Source organism: Microtus ochrogaster, linkage group LG5, assembly GCF_000317375.1.
Source record: "Microtus ochrogaster isolate Prairie Vole_2 linkage group LG5, MicOch1.0, whole genome shotgun sequence".
Classification (NCBI taxonomy): domain Eukaryota; kingdom Metazoa; phylum Chordata; class Mammalia; order Rodentia; family Cricetidae; genus Microtus; species Microtus ochrogaster.
In genome coordinates, this window is record NC_022031.1 from 58,487,275 (window position 1) to 58,506,360 (window position 19,086).

The window sequence follows — 19,086 nt, forward strand, 5'->3', positions numbered from 1 at the left end:
AGAATAATAGAAATGGGTTAGATCAATATGTAAGAGCTAGCCAATAAGAGGCTGGAACTAATGGGTCAGGCAGTGATTAAAAGAATATAGTTTCCGTGTAATTATTTCGGTTATAAAGCTAGCCATGCGGGCGGCAGGGTGCTGGGGACACAGGGAGGGAAGCAGCCCCGCTGCTCTTATTTCAACAGATTGTTCTCTGTGCAGGAAATGAGCTCTCCCAGGTAGTCTTTTGTCTCCTTGTCTTGAGATAAGTGTCCAACTCTAAGGAAGCCATTTCTGTTGTTGAGAAGCTAAGCCCATTCCCAAGATTTTGTCACAGAGACCCAAGTAGAAGACACTTATTGAGCCTTTCCCTCCTTCAAGAGAGGTCTTCTCCCCTAAACAGAGAGATCTGAGTGAATTCCTCTGCCCTGACTGGCTACTAGTCTTTTCTTGCTGATACTGAGGTCATTTCTCATTTACCCTGAGACTTCAGGCTCGTGACCTTTAGGTTATGAGCCTTGGCCTTTAATGGCTGAGCTGTCCCTCCAGCCCTGAGACTTCAGGTTTCTCAAGCACTCTGTGCTTGTAAGCAATATGCTATATAGTATTTAACTTGGACCTTATCCTCTACGTAAATGACGAAAATACTGTCAAAGTAAATCGGGGACTCAACCACGTAGACTTCTTTCTCTACTTCCTCAGTGACCGCTAACACCAGCCAACATAGTACTCGCTAATCAGATTTATTTCCCAAAGCCCATTTCAAAAGTCTCCTTAGTTAACAGCTAGAACATTAATGTCACATGATAATGATGTTACCTTTCATTATGGGCTGCCACAGAGAGAAAACCCAGCCCCACCGAGGGCAGGCATTAGCAGGCAGTCCCATTACTTTTCCCACGGCACTCCCTGGTGAGTTCAGCATCATTACCACTCTCCCGAAAGCGACTGCCAACCGGCTGGAGTTGACAGGAGTCTGAGTGCTGTGTGTTGTCTGTGTCTCTGTCCTCAGCAGCTTGATGAAGGCGGCGTACAGCAGCTGTACGGAAGTCTGAGTGCTGTGTGTTGTCTGTGTCTCTGTCCTCAGCAGCTTGATGAAGGCGGCGTACAGCAGCTGTACGGAAGCAGATGCTGACTTTGCAGGTGCTGGCGACAGATATGGAAAGAGATGGAGCTACTAAACGACCCTGAAAGCTACCAGAAGGGAAATGGACAGAAACAGATGACAAGTTTGTAAGTGGGCAAGGTGAGGCAGCCAGGTCTACACAGCCCACCTTTGAAAAGGAGCCAGCAGAGAGCCAGGCCGCGTTAAAGGGATTGTGAGTGCAATGCCTGAGTCCGTTTTCACCCAAGTGAAAAGAGCACACCCTAGACCTGCCCTTCCTTTCTGAGAGAGAAACAGGGGGGGTTCTGGTGCCCACGTCTGCTAGCTCTGCTAGCAGTCACCACTTCAGGTCTTCCAGAACCACAAAGAATGTTTTGGGTTCCCATACACATACTGTCACTGTTCTCGGGCTAAACCTTTGCAGGGCTGTTTCCTACAGTTAACTGTCTTGACATAGTAAAGATTCTTAGAAGTCTTGCAGAAAGAAAACCAGCCTAAGGCAGTTACAAATGGACTTAATTCCAGTACACAGGAATTGATACATCGGTGGAATAGATAAAGAATAACAATTACTGCTAACCATATTATTAGAAGACAAAAATTAACTAAAAGTTAAATGAATAAGGATCTAAACTCCAGTAAGTACAGAAAGGCTAGTAAGGCTAGTTTACTTGGGAAAGACTTGATGGAAGAAAACTGTGGTCCCTCAAGTACAAACCGTATTTAAATAGTCAGAAGCCAATAGAATACTCCGGACTTCTCACTGGAAAATTCCTGTTCGTGGAGGTGGGGTAGAAGACAGCCTAGCCATTTCTATAGCCATTTAACCTTGCTCAGGAGCAGGCTAAGTCGTAAATAGCCAATCTGACATACTAGGAAATTCTGTGTTCTTTTTCTAATTGAGAAAAATTTTAAGCAAATTAACTAATTCTATATTGATTATGTTGTGGAATATTTAACTATCACTTTGCCTGCCTAAGGCACCTGGTTGATCTAATAAAAAGCTGAATGGCCGATAGCTAGGTGGGCTGGATGGCAGAGACAATAAGTAGGAGGAGGAATTTAGGCTTGGGGGAGACAGAGAGAGACACCAGAGAGATGCCAGGGACCAGCCAGCCAACCACTGAGAAAGCAGCAGAGCAGGACATACAAAATGAAGAGAGGTTAAAGAAAAACCTGAGGCAAATGTAGATTACTAGGAACAGGTAAATTAAGTTATAAGAGCCAGTGAAACAAGAAGAAAGTGGGACAAGGCCCAGCATTCATAATTAATAAGACATCTCCATGTCATTATATGGGAGCTGACTGGCAGAATAGAGAAGAGTCTGAATACAGATTATGCAGGGAGCCAGACAGGACCGCCATTGCAAGATGGCACCACATCCTGTCTTGCCGGTTATACTCCATATTTGGCGATGCCTTTGAGAGCTGCCTGTCCCCCACTTCCCGCATGCGCGGTGAATGGGGGTCCCTGGGCCTATCTCGATGCAGTCTGGTGTCAGCTGATGGTGGCAACCAATCAGGGCAACCCATGTGCCAATTCCATATATAAGCAGCTGCCTTAGTGCTCTCGGGCCCCTTCGCTTCGTGTTATCTCTCAACCAAGTGCACTCCAGTAAAGCATGATCTGAGAAGAATCCTCGTGTCGTGGTCGTTCTTTCTCGCTGGTCGAGGAGTTCGCCGCAAGATTATATTTTCCCTTTAAAGCTTTCACTCAGAATGAAACACTAGCGTGGAAATGGCTTTCTATGTGGTGGTGATTCTACAGAGCACTCTGCTACAAGAAGCAGAAAATAAGAGAAAACATCTTCTTAAACTCATGAATAAAGAGCATGCTATTTCTGTACTCATTTTTGGCAACTTCCCCCAATTTTATTTTTACCTTTTACCTTTCTAGCTGGAGACTTACTATGAAACCTTATTAACTTCGACCCCTCCTCACTTCCCTGCAGCCCATTCTCTCATTTGCCTTTGCCATGATAAAGCTGTTGAGACAGAAGCAGGCATGTCCACCACACAGGCACAGAAGTCAAAGGCACCCAAGAGGTCAGCTGGGATAAGCTTGCGCAGCCAGCGTCAACAGCACTCAGGAACTGAGAGGGTTCTAGCCCACCACACCCCCAAAAGCCTTATCTAGGCTCTGATCTACATATCTATAGGAAAAGGCTGCCTTACCACTCCTAGAGGTAAATTCTTCCCCTAGCTGATGTATGTCCTCTTAGCTGCCCACTTAAAGCCATGTTTATGTCAACATACATCCCTTGAGCAAAGAGCAACAGGCACACAGAACATATTTAGACCACATACACTGGCCACAGCCATGATGGCTTTCTTCTGAAAACATTCTTAGGTGTTAAAAATTATGAAACTGACTATATTTCAGGGATCAGAACATACAGCCAACAACACATTGGTTCTTGGCTGCAAAATCTTTCTTTACTTCTTCTTAAACCACCTCTTTTTAAATTCTCAGGTGAGAAAAACAAATAAATCACTTTAGAATTTTCATCCACAACAAATTATTAACATTTCTAAACTATAAAAAGGCAAAGGGACACATTTCAATGCAGGAATTGCTTGCATAGTGCAGGAATCCTGAAGAGAGCCAATATAGTCATGATATTTTTTACTCTCGGGCGAATAATAATTTTATGTCACATAATCAAAACCTAAGAGATGGTTTCGGCGTTTCTGGTATTTGGGCATTTTCCTGAAATCATCCTGTAAACTTTTTTTTTCTATTTCATTTGGAAGGAATTTTATAGGACCCAGGGACTAGGAAACAGTCCTGTCTGTGAGGTGCTTGATCCTCTTGCTAATGCTGGACACCATGTTGTGGTTCAAGTCCAAGTGCTGCTGGCTGAAAACCTGCCCTTCAGCTTTTCGTTCACCCTGGAGAGATAATGGGTAGGCTTCCACAGTGTGACACTCCTCCCCTTCCTCACACAGGCCTTCTTTTCCCATAATGCTCTGTGTTTCTCTAACCTAGAATTCTTTGGGGTTCCAAGAGAAAACAGATAAGAAATTTCCTCATCAAAGATAAGAAGGCAAAATCATGAACTGCAAAAGTACATGTTGGGAAAAGTTCAACACAGTCAAGGATGACTTCAAAGGTTCGGAAAGAAAAATGGCAGCAATTCTGACAAAGGATTATTCTGGGATGTTTGCTAGTCCTTCTTTATTTTTCTGTTTGTCGTTGCTGCTTTTGCTTATAAGGAAGGAGAAGAAAGTGATTTAAAGAAACATGTATAATTAATGCTTGCAGAAAGCAAAGCATTGATTTATTGCAGTTAGCAAAAACCTGTGCATGGACTAATATTGTATGAGTCTTGGGTGAGCTCCTCTGTGGCCAGTCCAAATAGCTTCTACACTGAGCTAAAAGTTAACAAAACAGGCAAATATTATGTACTAATATTATAATACAAGGCAGTATGTGTGAACTGGACCCCAAACCGATTTATTTCTGTTATTAAGACTTGGTTTTCCTGAATCCTATTTTTAAAAAATCAAAGATTAATTAAAATAGGAGAGATGGTTCAGCAGATAACTTTCTGATTTTCCAGAGGACCTATGTTTGTTTTCCCGCTCCCGCACCAGAATGACCACACGCTCTTGTAATGGCAGTTCCTGGAAATCTGATGCTATCTTCTGGATTCCATGGGTTCCATGCACATATGTGGCATGCGCTCACACATACATATAAATAAAAAGTAAATATTCTTTAAAACTTCAATAAACAATGGACCTCTTCATTGCAATTGTCCCCCTGAAATGTGAGCCAGCGCTGCTGAACCAGAGAATTCCTGGCACCTCATTGAGTTACGTGTTAATTCCATAAACAACTACCAAATCCTAATTCACACTTATTAAATGCTAATATTAAAAGGTCTCAGATTCTTCATGGGAATAATAATTCCTCTTATCAAGGCCCTCCAGATGTCCAAAATTGTCACATTTTTAAAACCTGTCATTTTAATTCCAAAACTAAAGCTATTTCCAAAAGCATCACTAAAATAAATCTAAATTATTTTAAACATTTTTAAGAGAACAACTACCATGGAATTTAACACCCCCTTTAGTTCCAAGAGCCTAAATGAAACATTCATGCATTAAATTCAAAGGCTGACTGTCAAATAACTTCACTTTAATAAAAATTTGAATTACGTGCCTTAGGGCATTATTAAATATCAAATAAAAAGAACATATCCATAAATCTGATTTCCCAATATAATTTTATGTAGAATTATGAATACATTTGTATTATACATTTCAAGACAAAGGGATAAAATATATTCATAAAAGGACAAAAATCAGAATTAGAAATTTTGAAGGATTTTCCCCTTCGAAAAAAGATATCTCAATTGTAATGAGTTTAAAAACCTAGAAAAGGTAAATATCACTTTTCTGTCGAATAATTAAGGATCTGGAATACACATAATCTCATAAGCAGCATGAGATTTCTGTATCTGTTTATGAGAAAGGCAGACAGAAGGACAAAGGACACACAGAGAATAGTGACGATTATTTAGATACTCAAAAGTAACTCTGGTCTAGACAAGGTATGAATCAAACATCTAAGACAATAATATTCTGTCACTGAAGGTGTCATTTACAGATAATTATAGTCACAAAAGAATGCTAACTACGATCTGGAAAACCTCTTAGGTTGCTACTCACTCTCCCTCCCCCCGCCCTTGCACCTCTCTATGACCCTCTTAGGGAGCCTCTCCATACGGTCCCATCCTCTCCTCCACTGGGGTCTTAGCCACTCGTACCCTCCTGACTACTACCCTACTCCTAATTTAAAAACAAAAGCAAGGCACAAACGGATCCAGTCTATAAATCTGGACTTCCTTCTTCCTTCCTCTTGGAGCACGCAAAACACCTACTCTGAATGAAACTGGTCTCTGCGAGTGCTCAGGGTTGCGCCCTTCCCAAGTCTTCAGTATCAAGATCTGTCCGCAAGAACAAACTGCTCAGCTGCACGCGCTCGCTGCTCCTTGGCCATACACGCAGACAAGTTCTGGTATTTCTTGTGCTCAAAGAAAAGTCTATCCAAGCATCCTGCCTCACCCAACCCAGCCGATCGTGATACATCTAGAAGGTGTGTCTGTATAAAATGCCACAGCGACTACTGCTAAGCTGTGCACTTGACATGCGGATAGCTCTTTTAGGGAGATTTTACAAAGCAAGGCGGTGCTAGTGGCTGAAAGGCCTGTAGCTTTCCCTTCTAAGGGGACCGAAAGGAGAAACTACTGGGTAGCCATTTGTAAAGTTAAAAACACCTGTTTGAAAAGTGTCCAGGGCGTGGGACCTGCAGCACGACCCCCTATTAACTTCAGTCATGGCAACAGGCTCCCTCCATTACCAAACCACTCACACCACCAGGGTGGAGACCGCAGTGAATTCAGCCCAGGTGCTGCTAAGGAAAAGGAGTCTCCCATTCAAGCTGTGGGCATCAACATTTCAGCTTCACTGTCTTGGAAATGGATTGCTTTAGGCAAAGAATGGCCTGACACTCCTGTCTTTTGATTAGCTATAGTGTAAAGCCCCATGTAAGATTTCACAAACAGAGAAATAATCCCTCTGATACATTTGAATGCCTTATATATCCTTCCTCTATGCAAAATAATGTCATATTTGACACAGACTAATTTTCCGAAGCTTAATTATGACTTTCAACTTGACTGGGTTAGAAAACACCCAGGAGATGAGGAGAGCTCACCACTGGGTATGCATGTGAAGGTGTTTGCAGACAACTAGACCTTGGGGGCTCAGACCTAGCCAATGGATTAACCCTTCGGCAGATTCATAATATGACAGCTTTGATGGAGAAAGGGAGAGATCCTGTCCTGACCTCTTTCTGAATCTTCCTTATGTGTACTTCCTGTCTCTCATGAAGGTCCTCTATCCCAAGGCTCCAGTACCCTCATGTTCTGCCCGAAAAGAAAAAGAGGGTGATGTGGGATGTCTCTCTGTATGCTCTGAATATGTTTTATTACCATTGATTAATAAAGAAGCTGATTTGGCCAATAGCCAGGCGAAACAGAGCCAGGTGGGAAATCCAAGAAGTAATACAGGGAGACAGAAGGTAGGGTCTAGAAGATGCCAGCAGCTGCTGGGGAAGCAAGATGTGAGGTATCAAGCCATGAGCCTCATGGTAATATATAGAATAATAGAAATGGGTTGGTTTAAGTTGTAAGAAGTAGTTAATAATAAGCCTGAGTAAATAGGCAAAACAGTTTATAATTAATATTAAGCCTCGGAGTGGTTATTTGGGAACTGGCGGGTGGGAGAAAAACCTCAAGTTACAGAGGAACAACCATGGACTGAACTCTTTGAAACTCTAAACCAGTTGTTCCTGTCAGATACTTGTTCTGAGGAATGAGAACACTAGCCAGTGCATCTCTGCATCTCTACCCCTGAAATTTTAGCAACCTTCCAGCCAGCCCACTACAATGACAGACAGGTATCTCTTTTCCAATGTGCTCCAACTCCAACTCCATCTTCCTGATCCCCAAACAACTTTCTCCAGCTTTCTTGTTGTTACACAATGGCATCCTACCCATGGTTTCCTAAGGCCCAAACCTCAACATTTAACTGACAATTCCATTTCCCACCTCCCTTACTCATTCATCACTGGATAGCACCTACAATGTCTATTTCTCATGCATTACCTACTCTCCATCACTAATGCTTCTAATCTAAGGTACAGGACTCCATGTCTCTCATTATGGCAGCCCAACAGATTTCTATCTTTTAATCCTGCTCTAGTCCACTTTAATTCAATCTATTCAATTTCTTCCTAGAGTGAGCTATTAAAAAGAGACATGGGGCCGGGAGGCGGTGGCGCATGCCTTTAATCCCAGCACTCGGGAGGCAGAGAGAGGCAGGTGGATCTCTTTGAGTTCGAGGCTAGCCTGGTCTACAAAGTGAGTTCCAGGACAGGTTCCAAAGCTACAGAGAGAGAGACCCTGTCTTTAAAAAAAAAAATTCAAGGGAGAGAGAAAAAGAGAAGGGGGAAAGAAGGGAGGGAGGGAGGGAGGGAGGGAGGGAGGATAAAGTCAGTCCCCTTAGTCAAAGTCTGCGCAGGTTCATAATATGTTCACAGTAATGTAAAGATACCTTAGTGTGACTGATTGACCGATAACATCTGCCGCTCGGGTCTTAGCTACTTCACCCTTTATTTCTATACTCTATATGTACCAGACTTTCCTACAGGGACCTCAATGCACCCTCTTTCACAGCAAGTGCCTTGAGGCCCTTGCAGAAAGATATTTCTCTTCCTAGAAGCTCCTTCAGTATGTCCGTAGTCCTTTCCATTCACATAATGTATTGCCATTTGAAGCTGTGTGTTTTGGGTACTATTTCTCTGCTGTCAGACTTCTCACCTCAGACTCTAGCATCTATGAGGGTAGAGACCATGAATGTCTTTCCCTGGTACACCCACACTCAGAAAATGTTCTCAGTAGTGATTCTGGACTCAGTTATGTTTAGATCTTCAGCTCATCTATTTTCAAGTTTGGCCTAAAATACCACTGGAATTTCTCTTTTTAACGTCTAAATCACTGTATATTTCTTCCCATTCCTAACAATGGTGGATCTGCTGGACCTTCATCATCTCAAGTCAGAGGAAGCAGAAGACGAACTGCACTGGCCAGCTGAGAAAGAAGATCTAAGCCTGACTGTTCCGCGTGTGAAGTTCTGAGAGGCTTCCAGGTACCCTGAAGCCAAGCCAGGTGTAACACGTGATGTGTTATAGCGGGTTCGTAGTGAAACAAAACAATTTTGACCTTTAGAACTTTGAAATACTATAGAAAATAAGAAACATAAATAACCAAATGGAAAGGGGGTCACAGAATGAAGTCTGCTTTAAGAGAAAAGCAGAGGATGCCTATTGAAACCAGTGTGTGAGCTGAGCCCCAGACAGTTGCAGGGTCAATAAGCAAAAGTAAGGGTGCACGGTACAGAGTGGGCAAGGCATAGTGCAGAAAATCAGACTCTCCTGGGTGGAGAACAACAGAGACGGAAAAGAAGGCTGAAGAGCACATGACAGGACTGTCACCTTTTGAGAGCTTGGTCAACAGTGGCTAGGTCACAAAACTGAGAGCTCCCCAAGGCCTGGGATCTCCACTCAGCTGTGACTTCCCAGTCCCCAGTAAAACTCACATAGCATACCATAGTTCATCATGAGTACCAGCTACATCCTGCATCTCCAGAGACTGCTCTAGCAGACGAGACGCGCCCCCATTTATGGGAAGCAGCTCCCTGTTCCAGTGTCTCTGATCTATGCACACTTGTAGCTTACAAGGTAAAGCAAGATTCCAATACGTAGTAATCTTAGCATACTTTTATCTTTCCCATGCTTGTGAGCTCCCTGAAGTTAAGTAATAAATATGCTGAATTCGATATAAAGTACAATAAATAAATAATAACATAATGCACAATATTAAAATAGCCGACATGTGTTTCTTTGCAAATAAAAAGCAGTTGTAAGAAACAAACAAAAGAGAGTAATAAGACAGGAGTGATATGGCCAAAGTATGTCATGTGTATAAAAATGTCGCACACAAGCCCATTATAAGCAAGATGCGCTAATAAAAACATTCCGACAGGACACAGGACGTTCACTCCTGCTAGCTCAGCCCACCATATACCAATGAGCAAGATGACCCTACAAGGTGATACATAGGATGGCTCATTTTCTAGGCTTCTGTTCCTGTTCCTGATCACAGGAAGTGGCTGGTGCATCTTCAGGAGATGAGAAAGTGTACACAAAAGTGGCCCCTGTGCCTCTGCACCCCACACGACTTTCCATATGAAAGTCACTATTAAAGCAGAAAGTGGGGGTAAGGATGTTTGATATTTTTTAAAGAAAATAGTGCATGAAAAGAAAAGGACCACCTGACTTGTCATGAACAGGATGTGAGAACGCACCATAAATGTATTAAAATGAGGCGTATTCCAGCAGTCAACAGAGCGATCTCGGGATGCTGGGTTAAGGTAACTCTTGTCTAATCTCACATACCCCGATGCAGACGGGCTTGACCGCAGCCTCTCTGGCTACTGAAATGCAGCTCGAATGACTCTGTCACTCAGGGGCTGGGTAGGTCGGAAATTGTCCCCCAGGATCCCATCGCAGCCTTCTACAAGTTCTGCCCCCTTCACGTGTGTCCTCAGCCTTCGGAACTCCTCTATCTGGAATGAGAAGCAGGAGAAAGGAGATCAGTCACGAACCGCACGTTATCAGGTTTGGAGCTTCAGAAACACCTTTAAAAAATATACACAGATGGCACAACAAACGAGAAAACGAACGCTGAACTTCAAGGAACGCAGAGCTGCAGACGGCTCAGCGCTCAAGAATGAATGCTGCCCTTGCTGAGGACCTAAGTTTAGTGCCCAGCGCTCACATCAGGCAGCTCACACCCGCCTGAAAGTCCAGCTCCAGGGATCTGTCACCCACTGCTGGCCTGCAGAGGTACTGTACTCACAGCACGCGCGCATGCGCGCACATGCGCGCGCGCGCACGCGCTCTCTCTCTCTCTCATGTGCGCGCGCGCGCACACACGCTCATACACAAGCGCACTCACATACACACGCACAAGCGCACGTGCACACGCACATACACACATGCATGCATGAACTTTAAAATAACAATAAATCAAACAATTTTAAACCAGGAAAACAGATTTAGTTGTTCCACACCTAAGGATATGAGACAAGGCCCTTAAAAGAAGAGAACAGGAACTGAGAATCCGGGTAACTCCAAATCTGAAGAAACCTACTGGATTTGTGAATGTGAAAATCCTACCACACAAAATTTTTTTGTCAGCTTAAAGCAAGCAGACAGAAAGGGGTGGACAAAGGAGGAAATGTCAAAATTTTCTCAAGTACATTCTTTTTTTTTTTTTTTCGGTTTTTCGAGACAGGGTTTCTCTGTGGTTTTGGAGCCTGTCCTGGAACTAGCTCTTGTAGACCAGGCTGGTCTCGAACTCACAGAGATCCTCCTGCCTCTGCCTCCCGAGTGCTGGGATTAAAGGCGTGCGCCACCACCGCCAGCATGCTCGGATGCCACTGTGTCCACGCTGGCTAGTTGGTGGAGGTCCTGCAAGAATTCATGGACTCCTAGGCTATCTTTGTTTGATAGTCATCTGACAGAGGGTTACAGTTCCTAGAACACATAAAGAATTCTCTAAAAAATCTAAACATTGGGAAACTAAGAAATTTGCCTGGCAGTTGTTTATTAATAAACTCAGGAGATAGAGGCAGGCAGATTTCTGTGAGGCTGGTCTACAGAGTGAGTTCCAGGACAGACAGGGCTACACAGAGAAACATCTCAAAAAAAAGATAAAACAATAGGGGAGAGAGAGAGAGAGAGAGAGAGAGAGAGAGAGAGAGAGAGAGAGAGAGAGAGAGAGGCTAAAATTAATGTAGATTTTTAAAGGAAAGACACTAATTTAAAAGTGTTCTACAGGAACTGGAGACACTGCTCAGCAGTTAAGAGTGCAAACTGTTCCTACAGAGGATCTAGTTTAGTCCCTAACACCCACATGGCTCAAAACCACCAGTAATTCCAACTCCAGAGGACCTGACACCCTCTTCTGGCCTCTGAGAGCACCTACACCCAAATGCACATACAACACACAGACACACGCACACACGCACACACACACACACACACAATTTAAATATAAACTAAAATCATTTTTAAGATGGCCTATGAACTGAACAGAGAATTCTCAAGTGTGTGTGTGTGTGTGTGTATAAGAAACACCTTGAGAAGCAATATCCTTAAGCCTCAATATCCTTAGCCATCAGGGAAATGCAGATTAAAACCACTTTAAGATTCCATCTCTCCCAACTTAGAATGGCCATACTGCCATCATCAATAATGGAAACAATAACAAATACTAATGTGGATACAGCAGAAGGGAATTCTTGTGCACTTTTGGGAAGCTGTAACCTAGTGCAGCCACTTTGGAAATAAATCTGGAGGTTTAAAAACAAAAAAACTAGACATAGAACTACCAAAAGACCAAGCTACACCACTCCTGGGCACAAACTCAAAGAACTTTATATTCTCCTACAGACAGAAGTAAACATTTATAGTCATGGATCCTGTATGCATAATATCTAGGAAACAGAATCATACCACATGCCCATTGACCAATGACTGAGGAAGAAAACTGTGCTGCATATACATAGTGGAATATTACTCCTGCAATGAAACTGGAAAGCTTGTACTAAGGTAACACACCCAGAAAGAGACAAGAGGAGGATGGGTAGGCTAATTGTGGTAGTTTGAATGTAATTGGCCCCATAATCTCATAGGAAGTGGCATGCTTCCCCCCATAATGATAATGGACTGAACCTTTGAAACTGTAAATGAGTCTCCTCAATTAAATGTTTTCCTTATAAGAGTTGCTGTGGTCATTGTGTCTCTTCATAGCAATAAAAACCGTAAGACACTAACATAAACTAATTGATGAAAAGGTCTTATGAAAGCACACTTGTTAATAAGCGAATTTCAAAATACAATTCTAAAAGAAATAAATTCAAATGGAGGCATCTTAAGTGAGATGGACATGGCCAATTCCAAAGGATATGGGTTATTCAACAAAGATCACAGTGCAGGGCATGGGGCACCTCCCTACAAGTTATTGGTCAGGAAGGCCTTCAAAAGGATATTGTAAATGCCCCTCGATGCCCACTAGAACTGCAAGGTAAGACCTTATGGCTGAACATACCACATTCTAGGACTGCAGGCCAGAGAGACGTCAACCTCAAACTGTGCAGAAAATCTCCCGGCTCACTAGCACTCAGTGCTGATGATGCACACGGCTGAGGGTAAAAAGATGCTACTGTTCTCACGCAGCTGGGGAGACTGAAGGCTACGATACTGACCTGCCAGGAAGGAAGTACCCACGGGTGTCACAGTGGCAGAACTGTCACAGGGTAACTAACTGCACACACAGAAATCAACGCAGAGGCACATAATCACTAAGGTGCTGAAAAGAAGTGACAGGGTGCTCAGCCCTGCGCGGAACATCTTTAGCAAACTCCTGGCCCTACCCAGGCTCCAGGAGCATCACAGAATGGGAGACGGAGAGAATGTAAGAGCTGGAAGATTCGGGGAGAGCTGTGAAATGCTGTCTTCTAGACACAACAAGGCTCTCACATACACGAACCACAGTAACTCTGGTTACCCACACAGGCAGATTTAAGATCAAGCCATCCAATATGGTTTGGGGCTGATCCCAGTCTCTTTACCTTACTGGGGTGCTACTGGCCATTGTTAACAGCTCAGGAAGGGAGAATCACTCTCCTGTGAGGGTACAGCCATGGGTAGGTTCCCCATGCCCTAATGGACGGCCCTCTTCCCATGCACATGTGAATAGCACTAATTGCACTTATTAGGTTATCACAGAAGAGGAGGATGAAGAAGAGGAAGAGGAAATGAAGAGGTGTAGAGGGTGAGTGGTGTTGCAGGATATGTATATGACTCTATTCCATTATATACATGTATGAAATAGTAATAAATAAATAAAAGAAACCATCATTTCCTTCATCAAGATTTATCTCCAAATGGTCAAGGTTTGACGTATAAAGAAGTCGCAAAATCTTTAGCAGAAATTGATAGCAAATCAATTATGTAGGAATATAGGACAGGTTAAAGTCCTGCCTCTCAGCGTTCACTTCAAACTATATGAAGAAACTGTGCCAAAGTTCATGACCTGTGGGACAGGCCGGTGAGAAGCAGTGTGGACTAGAAACTTAACTGCCTAAGCACATCACAGGAACTCACTGAGTTTGAAACTTATTTTAAAACTTGATTGGTTTTTATATTTTTCCTAAGATGAAGGAGCATCCTTCAAGACTGGGGCCTCAGCCTGGAGCACGTTCTGTAAAAACAACTTCTTGAGAGACGATCTAGCCAAATGGCAGCCTCCATCACTACCCTCTACAGAACACTACTCCCAGGGATGCTTCTCCCTGATCAGTGACACTTTGAAGAGTTCAAACATCAGCTGAGATGGAAGAGAAGCTCATCTTCAGAAAACATCATTTTCCTGAAATAACGACCCCTCAAAATCCTTTATCGGTTTAAATGGTTTCCAGTGCATGCGGAATCAGCCCACGCCAGAATGAGGGGCTGTGATGAAAGAGCAGAATAATATTTCACAATAAAAGTCTTCGATCACCCAGAGAGCAGGCATTAGAGACAGCCATAGTGCAAGGAAACCATATGGATCCGTAAGGCTGCTCCACCGAAACATGCAATTCCATTTTCAATATGCTAACTCCTAAAATGCATTAGTAACCGGAAGTGGAGGAAAAGAGGAGCATGGAAAGGGCCAGAGACACGAGAGGACATCCTGCACCCTGGAGGAAGCCATGCCATCTCCTGAAGGTGGAGCCAGATGTGCAACCCAACTGGTCTAACACATCTCTTCAACCACACAGACTCACGAACCAGTCCGCCAACTAAAGCTTAGCTCTACAACTGTTTCTTTCTGAGTGCACTCAAGAGGCTAATTCCCACGGTTTGCAGCTGGAGGTGAATTCTCTTACAGGAGATGCCAAGTTCCAGTGGCTCTCCAATCTCACAGACTTATTTTGATGTCTGTGTCCTGTGTCATCCTGCTAAAAAAAGTAGCACAAAACATTGAAGTCAGTGTCCTCCAGTAACTCACCCACCATGGGCATTTTAGTGTTCGGGGGTGTCCTGGTTGGTACTGTGTGTCAACTTGACACAAGGTAGAATCATTAGAGAGGAAGCAGCCTCAGCTGAGGAGATGCCTCCTTGAGATCCTGCTGTAAGGCTTTTTCTCATTTAGAGATCAGTGGGGGAGGGTCCAGGCCATGATGGGTGGTGCCATCTCTGGGCTGGTGGTCCTGGGTTCTATAAGAAAGCAGACTGAGCAAGCCAGGGGAAGCGAGCCAGTAAGCAGCATCCCTCCACAGCCTCTGCATCAGCTCCTGCCTCCAGGTTCCAGCCCTATTTGAGCTCCTCTCCTGACTTCTTCCAATGATGGACAATGATCAGCAAGTACAAGCCAAATGAATCCTTTTCTCCCCAGTTTCCTTTATGATCATTTATGGTGTTTCATTACAGCAACAGAAACCCAAATTAAAACATCAGGTTTGAGCCACCAATAGCATCTGAGTGTGGATGTCTCTGCAAGGTCCTGACTTCAGTCCCTGTAGTTCCATGCACAGATGAGGCAAGAAGTCAGACACCGGAAGGCACTGTTAGATCTCACTTACACATGAATGTAAAACAGAAGTCACAGAAGCAGAGGGTAGCATAGAAGTTATCAAAAGCTTGTGAGAAGTAGAAATGGGAAGAGACGGCCAACTATCCAAAGTCTTAGTTTTATAAAGAAAAGGGGTTCTGAGGATACATGATATAGCACAGCTCTTACTGCTAACAACGTTGTGTTGTGCCTTAAAAGTATTAAAGAGTTAGATTTTGAATTAAGTGCTCCCACAAAGAACAGATACTACTAGTAAGGCCATGAAGGAAATGTTGGAGGCTCATCCTGGCTACTTTCCTATTTCTGGGAAGACACCAGGACCAAGGCTACTTACAGCAGAGTGTATCAGGGGTTGTGGTGGTTTAAATGAGAATGGCCCAAACAGGTTCACATGTTTGACCACCTGGTTCCCAGTTAGTAGAAATTTCTGGAAAGGAGTAGAAGGAGTAGCCTTCTTGGAGAAAGTATATCACTGGGGATGAGCTTTTGAAATTCCCAGTTGTTTCTTTCTCTCTGTTTCCTCCTGCTTTCAGATAAGGACCCACGTTCTCGGCTACTGCTCTATTGCCATGCCTGCCTTCTCCTGGCTCCCTGCCATCACAGTCACAGACTCAGCTCTGAGACTGTAAGGCCCCAGTAAATTTATTTTTCTATAAGATGCTTTGGTCATAGTGTTTCACAGAAATAGGAGAGTAACTAAGACAGAGGTGATGAACGTGTTCGCAGCCCTCATGGTGCCAGTGGTTTCATGGGTATGTAGGAAGTTAAGGCCTATCAGGCAGAGAGATGAGCCAACCTGGAGTCTGCCTTGTGCTGCCCGAGGTCCTGATGGTGCCTAGTCAATGAGGGGAGACCATGCCTGAGGGCCTAGCAACAAGCTCTGTCAGAGGTCCTAATTGTGCCTAACCAATGAGGGGTGACCATGTGATGTCAACGGATAAGAACACCTGGGTTCTAGGAGGATATAAAAGGTTTACCCTGTCGCTAAATAAACAAGTCTGCTGTATCCCCTTCACCAGACTCCTGATGTCCATGTCGCTAACATCACTCCTTCTCCAACCCCCCTCCCCGAAGACATTAGGTCCTGCTACACATGTATGTATTTATTCCCAAATTCATCAACTGTATATAATTTTATGGAGATTGTTGCTAAATATATACAGCTAAATATTAGTCGTATTTCAATTTAAGTTTAAGAGTAGCATCATGACTCAAATCAAAACCCTGACTCAGGAGGCTTCTAACTTCTCAACTATGAGCGACTGTGCCCAGGCTCCTGAATTTGGTCACGTTTCCTTGAGATAGAACTAAATAAGATAAAGAGCATTTTCCCCAGGCTTGCCCTTTTTTGGGTGATCTGCATAGGAGTTATTAGTAATAACCACTAACAAAATCAATATTGTGATAGTAAATAGTAGCTTGTCTTGAAATCTCCTTTGCCAACGAAATCAGTCCAACACCTTCTTACATTCTCATCCTAGAAACAAGGAAGAAACCTTTACGACAGACATTACCTTTCAGGACCCATTGCCAACACCCACATTTTGGAAGTGACCCGTTAAAAACCATGGCCATGTTGGTTTGTTTCTTATTTTGTTTTGCTTTTTCCTTCTATTTGGCCTCAGGCAGATTTTTAGGACCCAGGCAAAGGGCAGTCACATTCTTTGCTAAAATATGACAGGAATGGTCTCTAGCCCAGTGGGTAATATTGTTCCAGACTGAAAGTTCTTGAGCTGGGCCTTCATCGCCCACTGCTATCAGCACTTCTCTCCTCTAAGCTCAGACAAGGATGACCCAATAAGCCCCACTACAGATTTCAACCACTTTCTTAGTACAAAGTCTGAATGTCTTCTATAAGACATTAAAATAAAATAATGCAGTCAGGTCTATCTGATCAGTAGAACCTTCTCTAGTACCAACTTCTGTGTCAGTTACTTTTCTATTGCTCTACTAAAACACCGTGACCACAGCAACTTGGAAAGCGTTTGATTTGAGGCTCAGCATTCCCAAGGGTTAGAGCCCATGACCATCATGGTGGTGTGTGGTGATATTTTGTTTGTGCTACGCAACAGAAAAAGCCTGTCTGGGTATGGAGCGAGCCACTCGTTAGCCATAGAGGGCTAGCTGTAGTGGCACACACCTTTAATCCTAGCACTCAGGAGAGAGAGGCAGATGGTTCTCTGTGAGTTCATGGCCACCCTGGGCTATACTAGATTGATCAGTCCCAAAGAGAAACAGAGCCAGGCAGTAGTGATTCACACCTTTAACCCTAGTACTTGGGAGTCACAAACCTTTCGCCCCAACAATAGGGAGTTAGAGATAGGAAGGGATATGGCTGGGCAGAGAGAGGAATATAAGGCAGGAGGAGACAGGAGCTTAAGGCATTCAGTCTGAGGATTCATAGAGACAGGATCTTTCTCCCTTTGGTCTGAGGACCTCGTAGTTGACTAGTGGCCAACTGTTCTGCTTCTCTGGTCTTTCAGCATTTACCCATAATATCTGACTCTGGGTTTTTATTTATTAAAACCAATTAGAATTTGAGCAACAGGGGTGAGCACAGCAGCAGTGAGGAATGGGATCTCCAGCATCCCCTGAGAGCTCATATATGAACTATAAGTAGAAGGCCAGTAGAGATAAGAGAGAATAGTGTTGACTTTTGAAACCTCAAAGCCCATCCCCAGTGATATACCTCCTCTAACAAGGCCACACCTCCTGCTCCTTCCCAGAGAGTTTCATCAGCTGGGGGCCAAGGTTTTAAATGGATGACCTATGGGGGGGTCATCCTTATTCAAACCACCACAGCCCTTTAATAGTGCTCATCTTGATTTTTCTTGGGTACAACATCATTCTTTGGATTTCTAATTTTCACTGCTTTCTCGGGACCTCTTTTAATTTTTAACTTTACTTTCTTTGAAATTCTATGAGGAGCAGTGAGTGAAATCTTCAAGTCAACAACAGACCTCTCCTAAGATCTTATTTTAGTAGGGCCACTCTAACGTGCATTTTCATAGACACAAACACAGGCTGTATAGTTGTGAATCTGCACCTACTCTGTGTGGTGCTTTGAAGGAAAATGGTCCCCAAAGGTAGTGGCACTACTAAGAGATGTGGCCTTGCTGGAGCAGGTGTGGCCTTGCTGGAGGAAGTATGTCACTGTGGGGGTGGGCTTTTAGGTCTCCTATGCTCAAGCTAGTCCCCATGAGTTCCCAACAGTTCACTTCCTGTTGCCTGCAAGATATAGGACACTCAGCTATTTTTCTGTAGGAGGTCCTTCTGTTTATGTGTTGCTTTCATTGGTTAATGAATAAAGACGCTATCTTGGCTTTTTGATAGGGCAGAACTTAGGTAAGCAGGGAAAACAGAACTGAATGCTGGGAGGAAGAAGGGCAGAGTCAGAGAAACCATGGATCCTCCACCTGAGACAGACACCAGTTAGAATCTTGCCTGTGTAAGCTAGCCAGGCACCGGGGACAAACGAGCAGGTCCTTCTCGCTACAATACTTCTCCAGCACCATGTCTGCCTCCAAAGTGCCATGTCCCACCATGATGACAATGGACTGAACCTAAGAACTGTCAGGAAGATACCCCAAAGAAATGTTTTAAGCTGGGCAGTGGTGGCACACGCCTTTAATCCCAGCACTTGGGAGACAGAGGCAGGCGGATCTTTGTGAGTTTGAGACCAGCCTGGTCTACAAGAGCTAGTTCCAGGACAGGCTCCAAAACCACAGAGAAACCCTGTCT

General features: G+C 43.8%; 1 protein-coding gene across 1 annotated transcript in view; it reads right to left on the reverse strand.

Annotated features, from left to right (window-relative positions):
* Positions 1 to 19,086, reverse strand: part of Ca8 (carbonic anhydrase 8) — a 75,179-nt gene that overhangs the window by 9,458 nt on the left and 46,635 nt on the right. The window contains exon 8 of the mRNA XM_005362290.2: positions 10,116 to 10,285. Coding sequence (XP_005362347.1) covers positions 10,151 to 10,285 — 135 coding nt within the window. The 3' untranslated portion in view covers positions 10,116 to 10,150. The remainder of the gene's footprint in view (positions 1 to 10,115; positions 10,286 to 19,086) is intronic.